Source organism: Cetorhinus maximus, chromosome 26 (genome assembly GCF_964194155.1).
Source record: "Cetorhinus maximus chromosome 26, sCetMax3.hap1.1, whole genome shotgun sequence".
NCBI lineage: Eukaryota > Metazoa > Chordata > Chondrichthyes > Lamniformes > Cetorhinidae > Cetorhinus > Cetorhinus maximus.
The window spans coordinates 4,179,055-4,194,157 of NC_135904.1; the positions used below are offsets into that span (position 1 = coordinate 4,179,055).

Genomic DNA, 15,103 nt, shown 5'->3' on the forward strand with positions numbered 1-15,103 from the left:
ATTTCAACATTGATTATTTTACTTATCTTTAAAGGCCACGTGTATAAATCTGATTCAAATGCAATTACTGAAGAGCAGTAAATCCATTCGGCAGCAGTACGGAAACCAGGAGAATAAGGAACTCAAAGTCAGAGAGTGAGTAAGATCATATTTAAATTGGAGACTCCAGGAGTATCCACCATCTTGGTGACATGCAGGATTTTGTGCCTATAATTTCGAAAGCAAAAAAAATTTAATATTTTGCCAAGTTTGAACATTCTAACAGAATTGCACTGAACTGTCCACAATGAAAAAATTGCCTGCACCAATAAATTGTCTTTTCAATTCAAGCTATCCTCTGGTGTGTAATGTGGATTTGAGAATGTCACTGCTGTATTAAAATATAGCTATCCCTCGTTTTACACCACTAATGGGATGGGCAACAAGTGCTGGCCATGCCAGTGACGCCCACATCCCATGAAAAAGAAATAATATGTTCTTAAAATAAAACAGCGTGCTAAATGAAAACGCCCTAAGTGAAAATCACTTTCCCATAAGAAAACATGTATTAAGGGTGGGCTAAGTTCCTGACCTATAAATTTTACATTTAAAACCTATTTGGCTGCCTTGAACCCAACTTCCAATTCATTAATGGGATGTGAGCATCACTGCCAAAGCCAGCATTTGTTGCCCATCTCTAATTGCCCTTGAACTGAGTGGTTTGCTAGGCCATTTCAGAGGGTATTTAAGAGTCAACCGCATTGCTGTTTGCCTGGAGTCACATGTGGGCCAGACCAGGTAAGGTCAGCAGATTTTCTCCCCTAAAGGACGTTGGTGAACCTGATGGGTTTTTACAACAATCAATAATAGTTTCATGGTCACTATTACTGAGTCTAGCTTTCAATTTCAGATTTGTTGATTGAATTCAAATTCCACCAGTTGCTGTGTTGGGTTCAAATCCCATGTCTTCAGAGCATTAGCCTGGGCCTCTGGATTACCAATCCAGCGACATTACCATCTCCCAAAAATCCTTTTACTAATTTACTTTTAATAACTTACTAACTCTCTTTCTACTTACGCTCAACACCTCTCCCACTCACTGCTTCCCCCTCCTGACCCTCCAGCTCGCCACTTTGTGCCACCCGCCCTTCTCCCTCATTGCTGCTCACCGCAACTGGGAGCAAAACTGTAAGAAGGAAGTGGCGAGTGGAGGTGTCGGGAGAGCAAAGTGGAGAATGGGAATGTTGAAAGAGGGAAGTGACAAACTGGAGGGAGCAAGGGGGTTGGGAGAGGTGCAGTTGTGTTTAAGATAAACTGACTGAGCATGTGAAGTTACATTGTGGTTCTCGGCACATGTGCAGTAACTGCTGAAATCAAAATGGAGGCAACGCTATTCTGGAAACTTTCCTAATTTACAAACAGCGCTAAAACAAAAATGCACTATTAGAATGCACTTTAAATAGAGGATACCTGTACGCTGATTGAGCTAGCTTAAGGCACTACTTGGGGGAGGAAAAGTCACGCAAATTTTAACCTGCTGACTTGCCTTTGTGCATCTGACTCTGCTAACGCCAGATAACCAAAGAACAAAATATTTGTTCTTTGAACACTGAACAAAATTATTCCTGAGATAATGTTGGGGGTGCAGTAGGGTAAATTTAAGAAAAGAAAGATCTATGTTAGCTGCATTTATGCTTTATCTGTTTGAGGATCATCCTTGTGTTAATTTTTGTGATTGGTCTTGTTGCAGTTGCCAGCTCCAGGTCTTATTACGCTTGGAGATGTTCCAGCAGTTTCCATCATTGCAAAGTAACCATGAACAGTTGGAACAGCTTGTGGAAGAAGTGAGTATAATGTTAGATATGAAACTGTGCACTTGGTCTGGGACCTCTTCAAATCTGGTTTAGAATGATGGGATGTAAGTTTTCTAAGGGTGTTGTGAAATGAATTTATTAGATTTAATCCATTTCCTTTTTGGCTTGAAACTAAGTGTATAGCTGCTCCTGAAACCGAATTTGTAATCCCACTCGAAGGCCACAAAGTTGCTGCACTGGGTAATGGAAAAGCGCCTCTTTGTTGCAGTAAGATGTGGTCTTTGAAGCATTTTGGAACAAAGTATGAGGCACTTCAGTCTACATCTAACTACCGTGCCACCTCTAGACAGTGTTCTATTATCTAGTACTAACATTATTCATCTTGAGCACAAGATTCACAAGTGCCATTTTAAGTAAAAGTACATATTCGATTAATGGAAAAATATTCCGTTCCAAATTGAAGCACAGAATCCAAGTATTGTAAAATAATTCCTCTGTTACCAATAGAATGTCTAGGATATCTCAAAGAAAATTGCATTTTTCAACCTGTAGGGTAAAAGTCTTTATTCCTACAAGATTAATTACTCTTGTATGAAGGCTAATCTGCATGGTGGACCCTTTCTGTGCTGCGGCTGATGCATGAGTTTTATCCCATCATTAAGTGCATGGAATGAGCTTGTTGTATGTGCACTGTCCTTTTTGATTTGAACAATTATGCAGTTACTATTTGTATAGTACTATTTCAAAAAAGGAGTAAAGTTTTCCTAACTTTATCCCTCAGCTAACACCACTAAGATATCTGGACGTTTATCCCATTGGATCATGTGCAGAAATTGGGTTGTAGTGTGTACTACAGTGACTATTCTTCAAAACTATTTAATTGACTCTCAAGCACTTTGGGATGTTCTAAAGTTGTGAAAGATACTATGTGCATGCAGATTTGTTTTACAATTAACAAAACAAGGCCTTCAAAAGTGGCTTTTTGTTCTAGCAGCATGTGGTTTTTAACAACCTTAAAAGAAATGCAACAAGGCAATAGTATGGGATGCTTTCATAGGAGCAAAAGGGTCCACTTCGCAGCAATGGTGAAGTTGCACCTACACTTGAGTCACATCCTGATTCCAGACATTAGCAGTGAGAGTACTTTTGGAGGAGGCAGTCCTATACTGCTTAGATTTGATGCCATGTGAAATGTAACTCAACTGCAGAGTCTAGGATAATTTGAAAACAGGTTTCAGGGATATATTAGACATCCTGAGCACTTTTTAAACTTCTCCAAGCTGTCTTAAATATTAAGGATGCATTACACAGAATTACCCCTGGAATATTGTCTCGAGTATAGGCATTCTTTGATATTATTAATGTATTCCCTCCATGGAACAGATACTGCAGCTTATGGTCTAGATTCAAAGTATAAATGCATTGTAGAGTATAAATGCATTGTAGAAACAGCCCATTTGTTATGTGGTGATGCATGACTGGTTTGTCGTTGTCAGCTGTCCCTTGATTCAAGGATGATATCTACTCAAAGTTTCTGCCATGTGTCTTCGTGACTGAACAGGCTGATTCTTGACCCACAGATCTTTGGGCACATGGGGCAGGAAGTTCCAGGAGGTAATGGGATTTGGAATGCAGGATTTGCTTCCTTTTCTTTCCTTCTCTGCTGCTGCTCTGCCTTGTCATTAAGGCATTTGGAATCGAAGCATGATGCAGTTTGATGGACAGGTGGTTGCCATTTTGAACGATTGGTAGCAAGCTCGTCCTAGTCATTAATGTCAATGCTGTTGTGCTTTAAGGAGAGCTTCAGAGTGTCTTTGTAACATTTTCTTTGTTATACCCTGGAACAGTGACCATTTGAGAATTGAGTAAACAGGACTTAGTGGGGAAGATCCTGTCCAGTGACATTGCCCAGTTCATTGTATTTGATTTTGCACGAGTTTTGCCTGAATGTTTGTGGAGCTGGCTTCAAGAAGGGCACTAGTGTTTGTTCAACTGTCTTCCCATTGAATTCTGAGAATGTGGCGGAGGTATTGCTAGTGGAACTTCTCTAGCGCTCTTATGTGTCACTGATGCACAGTCCAGGTCTCTGTGGTACAGGAATGTAGTGATGACAACTGCTTTGTACTCTAGGACTATTGTTGACTTGTGGAGGTCCTTGTCAAATGCTCACTGCAGTTGTTTGTAAAAGGCTGAGTTGGCACAGATGATCCAGTGTTGGATCTCCTTGTCAGTGGTGGCCTTTTGAGAGAGGTGGCTGCCAAAGTCTGGGAAGTGCTCAACATATTCCAGAGTCTCCTTCAACATATATGGGAAGTGGAATATTCGACTGACCGAGTCTGGGTTAATATGAGTTTTGTTTTGGCAGCATTCAAGGACAGGTTGCGTCTCTTTTATGCAAAGTTGAAGTGATCAAGAGTGGCTTGCAAATCTGGTGCTGACTGGGAAACAACATTGCAGTCACCCGCAACTGCAGATCATGTATGTCTATGGTGGTCGGTTTAGTTTTGGCAGGGAGGCGATAGGTTAGAGTTTTCCATCTAGGCAGTATTTAATATTCACACCAGAGGGTAGCAGACCTTATGAGGTGAATAGTCACTGTCGGGTAGTTTGTAAATAATATGGGGATATTCATACAGCCTTGCTTGACACCAGTCTGATCTCCCACCCAAGACAGTTGCAGTCACATCTTTAGTTGCAAGAGTGTGATGAAGTTTCTTGAACATCCAAATCTCTGGGCCAAAATCCAAGGAGCCTTGTGATTTAGAGTCAAATGCTTTGGTCAGGTTGTTGAATGCTGTGAAGAGTTCCTAATGGTGTTCTCAACATTTTTCTTTTGATTTTGTCTGGCAACAAAGACTGTCAGATTCCCCTGGAATGTCTAAAGCCACACATTTTTCAGATTGGTTGTGAGCTGCACTTGGAACTCCTTTCTTTGGTTGGGCTGTTTTATGGCTGAGGCATTGATCATTTTCCTTTTGGACTTTTGATTCTTGGTGCTAGGTAGATGTTCATCACCAATCAAACAAGTTGATGATCTGTCTAGCAGGCATCAGTTCCCCACATGGAATCAAGTAATATGGACATCACTTAGATCTTTAACTCGAACAATGATATAATCCAGGAGGTGCCAATGCTTTGATCTAGGATCCCTCCATGTGGTTTTGAATTTGTCCTCCTGGTGGAAGAGGTCATGTTATAATGAGGCCATGCATTTTGTCAGCAGGAGGACACAATTTGTTGGCTTTTCCCATGCCCTTTTTCCCAATGGTTCTTCTCCAGACATGAGTTATGGCCAACCCTGGCATTAAAGCCCCCCCAGAAGGATGATCTTTTCTTCTTTTGGGATGGCAGTGAGGAGATTTCATCAAGGTCAGAGTAGAACTTTTCCTTAACATCATCATTGAAGTCAAGGGTTGGGGCATAAGTGCTGATGACGGTGGCATATTGCTTACGGCTGAGCTGAAGGTGAAGTGTTATGAGCCTTTATACAATTGGGGAGCTCCTATTCCGGGTGGCAAAGCTAACTCTATGGACATGAGGGTCGCTAACAGTCTTTCCTTTCCAGTAGAAAGCATATCCCCCTGCTTGTTTCTCCAGATTCCCCTTCCCAGGAAGGCAGGTCTCACTGAGGGAGGCGATGTCAATTTGGAGTCTTGATAGTTCATGTGATACGTTGCAGTTCTTCTTCCCAGACGGGTGTTTTTGAGATTATCCATGAGTGTTCTAACATTCCAAGTTGCAAAATTTAGAGGTTGACCACGAAAATGGTGATCACACTAAGTGTGGTTCCCCAGCCAGGAGAAAGTGGGACAGCCTAATTTTAGGACACCTTTTCTAGCCCCTACCCGATTTGGGGTGAGCAGAAGGTATCCTGAAGAGGACTGCTCAGTCACAGATGCAGCTGCCCAAATACACCTCCGTCTCAACACAAGTGAACAAGACCTTCATGCATCTGTGCTCTGCGTGCAGGTTCTTGACTAGGGACTTCCAGGTTCACAGCCCTGTCCCCATTGCCAATTTTCCGTTGCCACAGGACTTGGCAAATTAACCGTGGTAGAAGTCTGAGCGTGGCTTTGTTTGACGTGGGGACCTTGGGGCACTGACATTGTCCACACGATCTTGCTGGGTTGATCATCAGATTTCAGTGATGTGTCAAGCCACCACAATGGGACCACCTTCCGCCATCACAGCTGGAGAGACTATCTTTGCCTGTTCTGCCATTAAGTACTGGTTCGTAATAGGATTTTAAATGTATTTTGGTACCCATGTTAGGAAGTCAAATATTTTTTTCCAAAGCTGATCACTTGTTTTTGACAAATTTACAGATGACAAATTTACTGCGCATCATTTCTCTAACAAAGGACACTACATTCCTTGCAAAGTTTCTAGAAGAAGAGATCCTAAACACGTAAGTTCAAAGCAATCTAAGCTTGAACGTGTCAGTTCAGATCTGCATATATACTGTAATTGTCCTGCATACCACTGCAGTTGATGGGGATCGTCTCTTGAGTCCATTTTCTTCTCTGGAGAAAGGAATTATGCTGCAGTATGCTCCCGGGGCTATTGATATTTGTCTGGTACCTTCCCTATTTTTCAGTGAACTTAGGCAAACTGTTTCTCATGTATAACTTCATACTGGAGACTCATCCTGTTCTCCTGACGTCTACTTACTTGCACTTTCTGGTTGGGATCACTAGATAATGATCAGGAGTGAGAGCACTGATGCTCTCTCTCTCCACCACTACCCCCCCCATTCTTAGCCATAGGATGCAGTGGCCCACTCATACCCCTGCTGAGATTAACCAACTACCACTGGCTTTGAAAAAAAACAAAAGGGTTTGAGATCTCTATGGTCTGGTACGTTGCCAGACTGTACCTTTACCCATGAGGTCAGTGGAGGTAAGGAAAGTACCTCAACAGCAAATTTGAATTTTTAAATCAAAAGTAAAATCCTGATCCATATGTTCTATAATAGGCTTGGGAAAGGATGTAAGGGATACATGAAGCAGCTGCAATTTATTATTTGCATTTTTTTAATCTATGTTTGGAAAGAATAAAGCATTAAAAGACTGGTTTTAGTGTCATAGAAAGTATTGCAACTTGAAGAAAATAATCTGTATTGTGTACGATAATTTATACAAATTTGGCAAGTTTTAGAAGATTATTGGTTAGTTTATTTCTCATTTCTTCCATTGAGTTTGCTAGTGGCTCTGTTACTGGATCGAGTAGTATAAGAGCAGACTATTTGCACTTCACTGGTTTCCCACTAGACACTTTAACAGTAAATTTTAAAATGTTAACTTTTCTATTCAATAAGTGGATATAACTTTGTGGGTATGGAAGAGGCACTGCTGGGATTCAAACCCTGAGGCCACTGTTTTTACGAAGTACTTCAGTTCACTGTCAGCACATCAAGCCTGCTCTGAGGTATGCTAGGCATGATGCTGAGCAGACATTGAGTATACAATTGTGATTTAGTGGAGAAGTTAATAAGAGATTAATTTTAAATACATATTGCTGGATATTTGGTTTTAGCCTTGCAAACTGTACTTGGGTTTTACTTTGCAGAAAATTGCATATGATTAATATGGTGGGTGGGGCTAATAGCATCAGGTCTTCTCTCTTTTTCCTCCCTCTCATTCCAGTTACTCATAAAATATTCAATGAAATTGATTCAGTTGGTTATTCACCATCTTGTGTTTTAGATATTTGCTCACAGTACCAAAGATATTGGGTGAGCTATACTTTGGATTAGGACAGAATGTCCCAGCACGTCTGGCCTCAGTGCTTCCTGCTGACTTCTTAAGTGATGAATCCATGAGCCAGAAGACTGAATCACCTGATGCCTCCCAGCTGGCTTCACTGGCCACCAGTACAAGCTTTGCAGGCTGTGAAGGAGAACAGTTGGAAGAACTACGCACCAGATCATCTCGAAAGAGAAGGTACTGGGTACTGGAGCCCTGTCTATTTTGCAATATAAGTTTTAGCTTCCTGCACTATGTGGGATGCGCTGCTGTTACTTGGCTTATATAGAACATTGAATTCAGTATTCCGGGATCGAAGGAGGGACACTTGAGCCAAGAGCCTTCACCATTGTGATGCTCTTAATTTGTCATCTCAAATTGACTTCCACCAATTACAGGCTTGTAACAACAGCAAGGGATCATGCTGGAATAGTCAGCAGGTTAGGTAGCATCTGTAGAGAGAGAGAAGAGTTAACATTTCAGTTCAATGACCTCTCACCAGAGTTTCCAAAATTTTCTGTTTTTATTTCAGATTTCCAGCTGCCACAGTATTTTGCTTTTGAGAACTGCTTTTCTCTAGTATTCTGTAGCCTACTCCATATGCAATCCAGGTTTAAAAAGACAGCTTACAACTGAGTGCCTGTTTTTTTAGCCTCCTCCATAATTTAAGTCTACATCATGAAAACCTTTCAGATCCATTGTACACTACTAAAATTCTAATAAACAGCATTGAGGAGAGATGTGTAAAGGTCTAAAGCTGTATTTTCAGTATAGTATTGAATGAATATAAAAAATAGACCCATGGTGTGAATGAGGCATGACTGCCATAACACAGTAGATTTGAAGATAATATTGGCTGACATTTCAATGTAATACTAATAGGTACCAAATTTCACAAGTAAATAACGGACTATGGAGCATTTTTGGGATGTCTTGAGGACATAAAAAGGTCATGAAACACACATTTTAAAATTTAAATTGTGCTCTGTAGATCAGAAAAGCACTTAAAAGTATTTGACAGTATGGGGTGTACATCTACTTTGTCCAACCTAGAATTTAAAAGTCCCTTCATGCCCTCACAGCCACACTTTGTAGCGTGTTGAAAGGGTGACATTTTGGTTGATACTGAGAGCAATTGCTCTGTTTTCTATAGAATTGACAGATCAGCTGATTCAACCAGAATCACAGCCTTGTATGCATATTTTATTTTCCTGAACAGTGCTGCTGTCAGCTTGGATATCCTGGGTCAGACATGAAAGTTTGCAGGTTAACAGTGCAGCTCGCTGGAGGAAATTAGAGCTGCTTATTACAAATTAGATTAGCTACACACTCTAAGGATTGAAATACATGGGTTAAAGGTGTAAAATTGGTGTTCCTCCAGTAAACATAGCTATCCTAAATGTGAGCATTCAAAGCCCTGCTCAATACGATACTCTTATTTTAGGAGCCTTCCACTGACGAGACATCGGACCATGTCTGAGGTGTCCCATAATTTGCGACAAATTCAAATACCAAAAAAGGCTGTGAAACGGGTAAGTTGCTTGGGAGGAAATAACTATTTATTTGTGAATCTGTAGCTGCTAAAGCCTGCTGGAATTTCTGATCGGGATTGAGGATGGAGCAGTGGGTACAAAAAAGAATAGATGAAGCTGAAGTTGTAGAACTTGGTGTGTGATAACTCCAATATATCTTCTTTTAAGAAAATATTTACTTTTCAAACAGCCTTGACGGCCAGAGCCAGGCTAATTTAATGATATTCCCTTCTTTTCTGTAGCTAAGCGATGAATACCTTGGCACACCAAGAAGAAAGTGAAATGTTTTTGTACTTTAATGCAATGTTACCATCCCAAGATGTCTGCATAAAACTGTAAAAGTCAGTTTTCAACAATAGGTTAGGTTTATCATAGAAAGATGCAGCATAGAAAGACACCATTCTGTCCATTGAGCCTGCGCTGGCTCTTTGAAAGAGTATTCAACTAGTCCCATTCCCCTGCTTTTTCCCAAACTCATACAAATTCTTTCCCAATAAGCATTTATCCAATTTCCTTTTGCAAATTACTATTGAATCTACTTCCGCCATCCTTTCGGGAAGTGCACTCCAGATCACTACAACTCACTGTGCATTTAAAAAATGTTTCCCCATGTCACCTCTGGTTCTTTTGCCAATCACCTTAAATTTGTTTCCTCTGACTCTTCTGCCACCAAGAACAATTGGTTCTTATTTACAGTATCAAATCATTCATGATTTTGAACACTACTTTCAAATTTCCTCTACCTTCTCTGCTTTTGAGGAGGGCTACCACAGCTACTTCAGTATCCAGATAACCAAAGTTTCTCATCCCTGGCACCATTCTAGTACAACTCTTTCGTACCCTCTCTTAAGCCCTTTGCATTCTTCCTGGTGTGGTGCCCAGATTTAAACAATATTCTAGCAGATGCCTAACTAATATTTTATTTTAGCATAACTTCCTTCCTTTTGTACTCTCTATTAATAAAACCAAGAACCCCATATGCTTTTTAACAGCTTTAAACTTGTCCTGTCATACCCAATGATGTGTGTACATACACACCTAGATCTCTCACTCTTCCTGCACTCCTTTAAAATTGTTTTCTTTAGTTTATATTGCCACTTCTAATTTTTTCCTACCAAAATGGATCAGCTCTCACTTTTATGTTAAATTTTGTTTGCCAAATTTGCCAATTTCACTAGTCTGCATGTCTTGCTAAAGTTTATTATCCTCCATTGTTTAGATACATTGTGGGGCTATAAGTTGCACTTATCCTGTGCTGCATTTGTCTGGGAGAAGTATTTCATATGGTCCATTCTTCATTTGTGTTCACTTCTGTTAATACAATTTTCAAACTTCCAGTTTTATTTAAAACATCTATCCAGATTCGTTTTTGACTTGAAAGGAATGATTGAAAAACCCCACATTAACTTGACAAATGTAAAATATATGAGCACTTAACTTGTATGGAAGTTTGAAAATTTCCAACATGAAAATCTGTGTAGCTGGAAATTGTACTAATCAAAAGTGTTTATTGTAGCAGGAAAACTTTCAGTCTCACCTTCCGATTGCTATTGAGCAGGCAGTACTTCCACCTCCTTCACAAAAAGAAGTTCAAGGTACAAATTGGTCATGTTTATATTGTGCTGTAGCATTTATGATTGAAATATATATTTAATGTTGTGTCACTGAGTGCTGGGACCCATGTGGGTGGTCACAGAACAACTAATTCTTGAATAGATCACAGTCTGGTCATTTGGGTGATACCCTCTCTTGTGAACAGTTGTAATGTTCATTAATCTAATATGTGTGAGGCAAATATATCAGCATTTACTGCAGGTGAATTCAAAGTTTGTTGCTGTTAGGTTCCTGTTGTTTATTTTCCTTTTCCTGTTATGCAGCTTCAGTACTCTAAAATTGGCATTTTGCCAGCCAACCGTAGCATGCTGATCTCTTGGCTCAGTGTCCTTGCTTAAAAGTCTATCATAGACTTACTTTACCTTACCTCTATATGTCTGACTTTTTTTTGCATCTGCCCCTTGCTCCATTGTACCATCACACTACACTCTGTGGTGGTAATGCTAGATGGGAATTTCAGTATTCTGACCCAGTGTCGATGTATGTCCAAATCAGGGTGCCATGTATCTTGGAGAGCCATAGGGGCAGGAGGAACTGTTTTACATAAGCTTGATGAGTTGTTTCAGTGCAGCCTGTAAATCATACATACTGCGGCCAGATTATAGAAGGAGTGGAAATTGAGTCTAATGGCAGAGATACCAATCTCATGGAATGATACTCATGGAACACTGGCATTATTAAGGGCGCCTTAGTCGCCTGAGCTGTTAAATTGAGGCTTCATCTGTCTGCTCAGGTGGACATTTTAAAAAAAATTGTGCAAGGGCAAGGGAGGCTCTCCCAGTATCCTGGTCAACAATTATACCTCTGTTGCCACCTTTAAAATCCTCCTTAAAACCCAATCTTTGAGCAAGATTTTGGTTAGTCTCGTAATATCTTTTCCTCAATGCCCTTTTTTTAAAAAAAAATACACCTGTGTGAAGCACTAAGACATTTTTCTATGTTACAGATGCTATATAAAAGCAAGTTGTTGAGGGGAAGACTTAATTATCTCCACCTTTTATAGAGGAAGAAAACTATAGGAGTCTAATAGAGGGGCAAAATGTATACTAAAAGGCATAGCTTTTTAAAATAAGCTAGCTACAGGTAATTACACTTAACTGGGTTTTTCTTTATATCCCGAGAGAATTTAGGTTGGCTGTAAACTGGTGCATTATTCATTTTCCTCCTGCTAAAATGACATTTCAGTATAGAAAATTTTACAAATTTGCATTTTTCATAGCTGGCATTTTTTTGAGACAGTGAAAAATGGGGGTGAAAATGAACCTTTTTATTGTTAGACACAGTGTAGAAACACATCTTAAAGAAGCGACTGGAATTTTTTGAGGTGTTGCTTTATATTTATAGAAAAATAGCTGGTACCTGATGTTGTAAGTTTAAGATGTATAGAGTATTGATGCCTTGTCATGTGATTGTAATTTTTTTCAATTAATTCACAGGATGTGGGCATCCCCAAAATGTCCAGTAAAAATTCTGAAATGCAATGTAATTCAACAAATCTTGATGTATTCATCTGCCATAAACAAGTGCTTCTGAGTATAGCAGACAGTGCACTAAAGAAGGCCATTAAAAGAAAAGAAACTGTATTTCTAAAGCACTCTTGTAACCTCAGGATGTCCCAATGTGCTTTATAGTCAAATGAAGTATTTTTGAAGTGTCGTTACTATTGTAATGCAGGAAATGCTGTAGCGAATTTTCTCCCACATGCAGCAATGTGGTGACGACCAAATTATCTTAGTCAAGTTAATTGAGGAATAAATATTAGCTAAGACAATGGGGATAACTCCACTTCGTCAAAATAGTGCCATGGGATCTTTTGCATCTGCTTGAGAGAGTAGGTTTAAAATCTTATCTGAATGATGGCATCTCTGACAGTGCAGCGCATTCTCAGTACTGCACAGGAATCTTAACCTAGAATTTTGTACTCTAGTCTCGAGTTGGGCTTGAACCCACAACCTTTTGACTCAGGCAGATGTGCTACCCACTGAGCCACAGCTGACATCTTTTGCCATCGACAATATTATTTTGTTAATGAATGATAGAAGTGATTCAGAGACTGCCCTGTTCAGGCTCTGAACTTTTTACTGGTAAATGTTGGTATTAATTTGGATAGATGCTTTTGTCTTAGACAATTACTTCAGTAAAAGTTGGGGTTGGATTGACAGTGATGCAACAAAATCCTGCACACTTCACGGTAAGATAATTGGTAGGGGCTGAACACTTACTTTAGCTGGCTTTTAAAATTGCAAAGTTCGACTTAATCATATGGCTGTTGTGCTGTGGGGTTTGCTGTTGGTAGTGCTTGACATTCTAGTTTAGCAACCACAGTGGCTGGAAGGAAGGCAGTAATATTGAAAGCTCACTTGGAAATTTGTTTGACCCAACACAGAGGCTCCTATGTTCAATTCCTGGTCTGCTGAATTGACTGATCTCAGTCCCTGGGCTAGGAGAGTTTAGAAAAAAAATTGACTATGGTTTATGCTTCAAATTGCTATCCAGTAACCCTTGTTGCAATGTGCCTGCGTGTTAATGTTGATTATGTCTAGGACCTGGCTAGTGTGTCATGCCTCTAGAATGGAGTATTCTACTGGTGGTTATTGTCTAGATTTGTCGTCAGGTGTTTGAGCACTATTTGTGCCAATGGAAATGTATCCCAAAAGGAACTGATGCTTTCAGGGAGAGAAGAAAACTGGCAATAATGAATACTATAGTGCCTGTCCCTGGTGTATAAAATAAATTGCATGAGTTACTCTGTCAAATCTCCTTTGTTGGCTACCACTCAAATGACCTTGTCCCTCTGTTTTTCACCATCTTAGAGGTTACTAAAGTGAGAAGGAATCTATTTAATCAAGAAATCTTGTCTCCGAGGAAAAAATCGAAGATGCCAAAAAGCTACTCCGAGTCAGTTGTGGAGGGAGTGAGACACCTGCACGGTGAAGAAAAAGCTAATAAAGGTTTTTACATTGTTATATGTGAATGCATGCAGTTAAGTTGTTGAGTGACCACTTTTAAATATCCTGGCCTGAATCTTGCTGGGAGGATTCTCCCAACCAGATGCTTTTACGCATTTCTTCCGGCTGTCAAAGAAATGCTCAGTGCAGCGTCCCTTGGGGGAACTCTGTCAGAGTAGAGTAGAGTTGGGGAAAGAGAGGACTTGCCCCTTTTTTATGGCACTAGCTGTCATATTCTGTCTGGTAAGTTTAAAGGTCCAGTCTTTGAGTGTGGGTTAGTGAATGGATGAGGTGGGTGGTTGGGTCGAGGGTGGCGATTGGGTCAGGGGGTGATGGGGTGTGGTTCGGCTGTGGTGTTAATCAGGTGTTAGACCAGGTTTTAATCTGTCGAACATTTCCTGGGTAATTATCCAAGTAAGTTGCACGTGTCTGTCCTAATTCTCCGATTCTAGCTGAGCAGGGAATTACCCTCAAAAGTTTAAACTTCCTGGGCAATTCCCACATAGGTCCACGTATCAGGACTTCCCCAGGGTCCTGACGTGCATCTTCTGTCATACACCTACGATCTGGAGACCAGAAGATTTGGAACATTGTCTACTGCCTCAATTTGGTGGTGTCTGTTTGAGACACTCTTATGCAGAACAGACTTAATGGCCTGCTATTTGACCTTGTGGCACCCTAGATGTGAAGTCACTGGTGTAATGGAGATTTTGGGCTACTCACTTGAGTTTTTTCTCCTTCCCTTTTGTGCTGATTTTTATTTGGGTACAATTGCAGAATCATCTTTAACCCTCTGGTACCTCTGTCAAACCTTTGATGCAGCCAACAGCAGGCTGTTTGACAATGGGTTTATTGCTTCTAAGTTTGATATCTGTATACGCATTTTCCAGCAGGAGTCACTAGATATCTACCAGGCTTACTCATTTCCCCATCCTCAAAGTCTAGACAATATGCTGGATGAGATGAGCAATCTCCACACAGACATGAAATCAAGTTAATTTCATAAATTTATTTGCAGATTGCTATAACAGGCATAAGATAAAACTCATTTTACGTAAGATTGTTCAGTCATTTTGGTTAGTTTTACAAAGGATCTCATCTAAATTAGGAAAGTTATATAAATTGAATATATTTCACCTTTTTAGGTCATCGGAAGTTACTGACTAGGAAGGTGACTGAAACGCCACTTCACAAACAGGTGTCACACCGGCTCCTGGACAAGCAGATTAGAGGGAGGTATGTGACCATATACAGATGAAATGTAATTATCTTTCTATTCCCTGTTAGAATACGTCATTGGAATCTTTAGTATTAAAATATATAATAAGGACTAGATGTTCTTCAGATATATCAGCAACCTTGTATAAAAATTAAGATTCATGTCTGTTTTCCTGCAGGTGCTCAGAGTCTGGTTCTGATGTTAGTATTGTAAAAGAATCTCCAGAGAGAGCTCTATCTGTTGGTAAGTCTTT

General features: G+C 40.1%; 1 protein-coding gene across 1 annotated transcript in view; it reads left to right on the forward strand.

Annotated features, from left to right (window-relative positions):
- Nucleotides 1-15,103, forward strand: part of ticrr (TopBP1-interacting, checkpoint, and replication regulator) — a 44,220-nt gene that overhangs the window by 18,931 nt on the left and 10,186 nt on the right. The window contains exons 9-17 of the mRNA XM_078529997.1: nt 35-135; nt 1,730-1,823; nt 6,119-6,201; nt 7,499-7,735; nt 8,982-9,069; nt 10,586-10,664; nt 13,497-13,634; nt 14,777-14,867; nt 15,029-15,093. Of these exons, the coding sequence (XP_078386123.1) occupies nt 35-135; nt 1,730-1,823; nt 6,119-6,201; nt 7,499-7,735; nt 8,982-9,069; nt 10,586-10,664; nt 13,497-13,634; nt 14,777-14,867; nt 15,029-15,093 (976 nt within the window). The remainder of the gene's footprint in view (nt 1-34; nt 136-1,729; nt 1,824-6,118; nt 6,202-7,498; nt 7,736-8,981; nt 9,070-10,585; nt 10,665-13,496; nt 13,635-14,776; nt 14,868-15,028; nt 15,094-15,103) is intronic.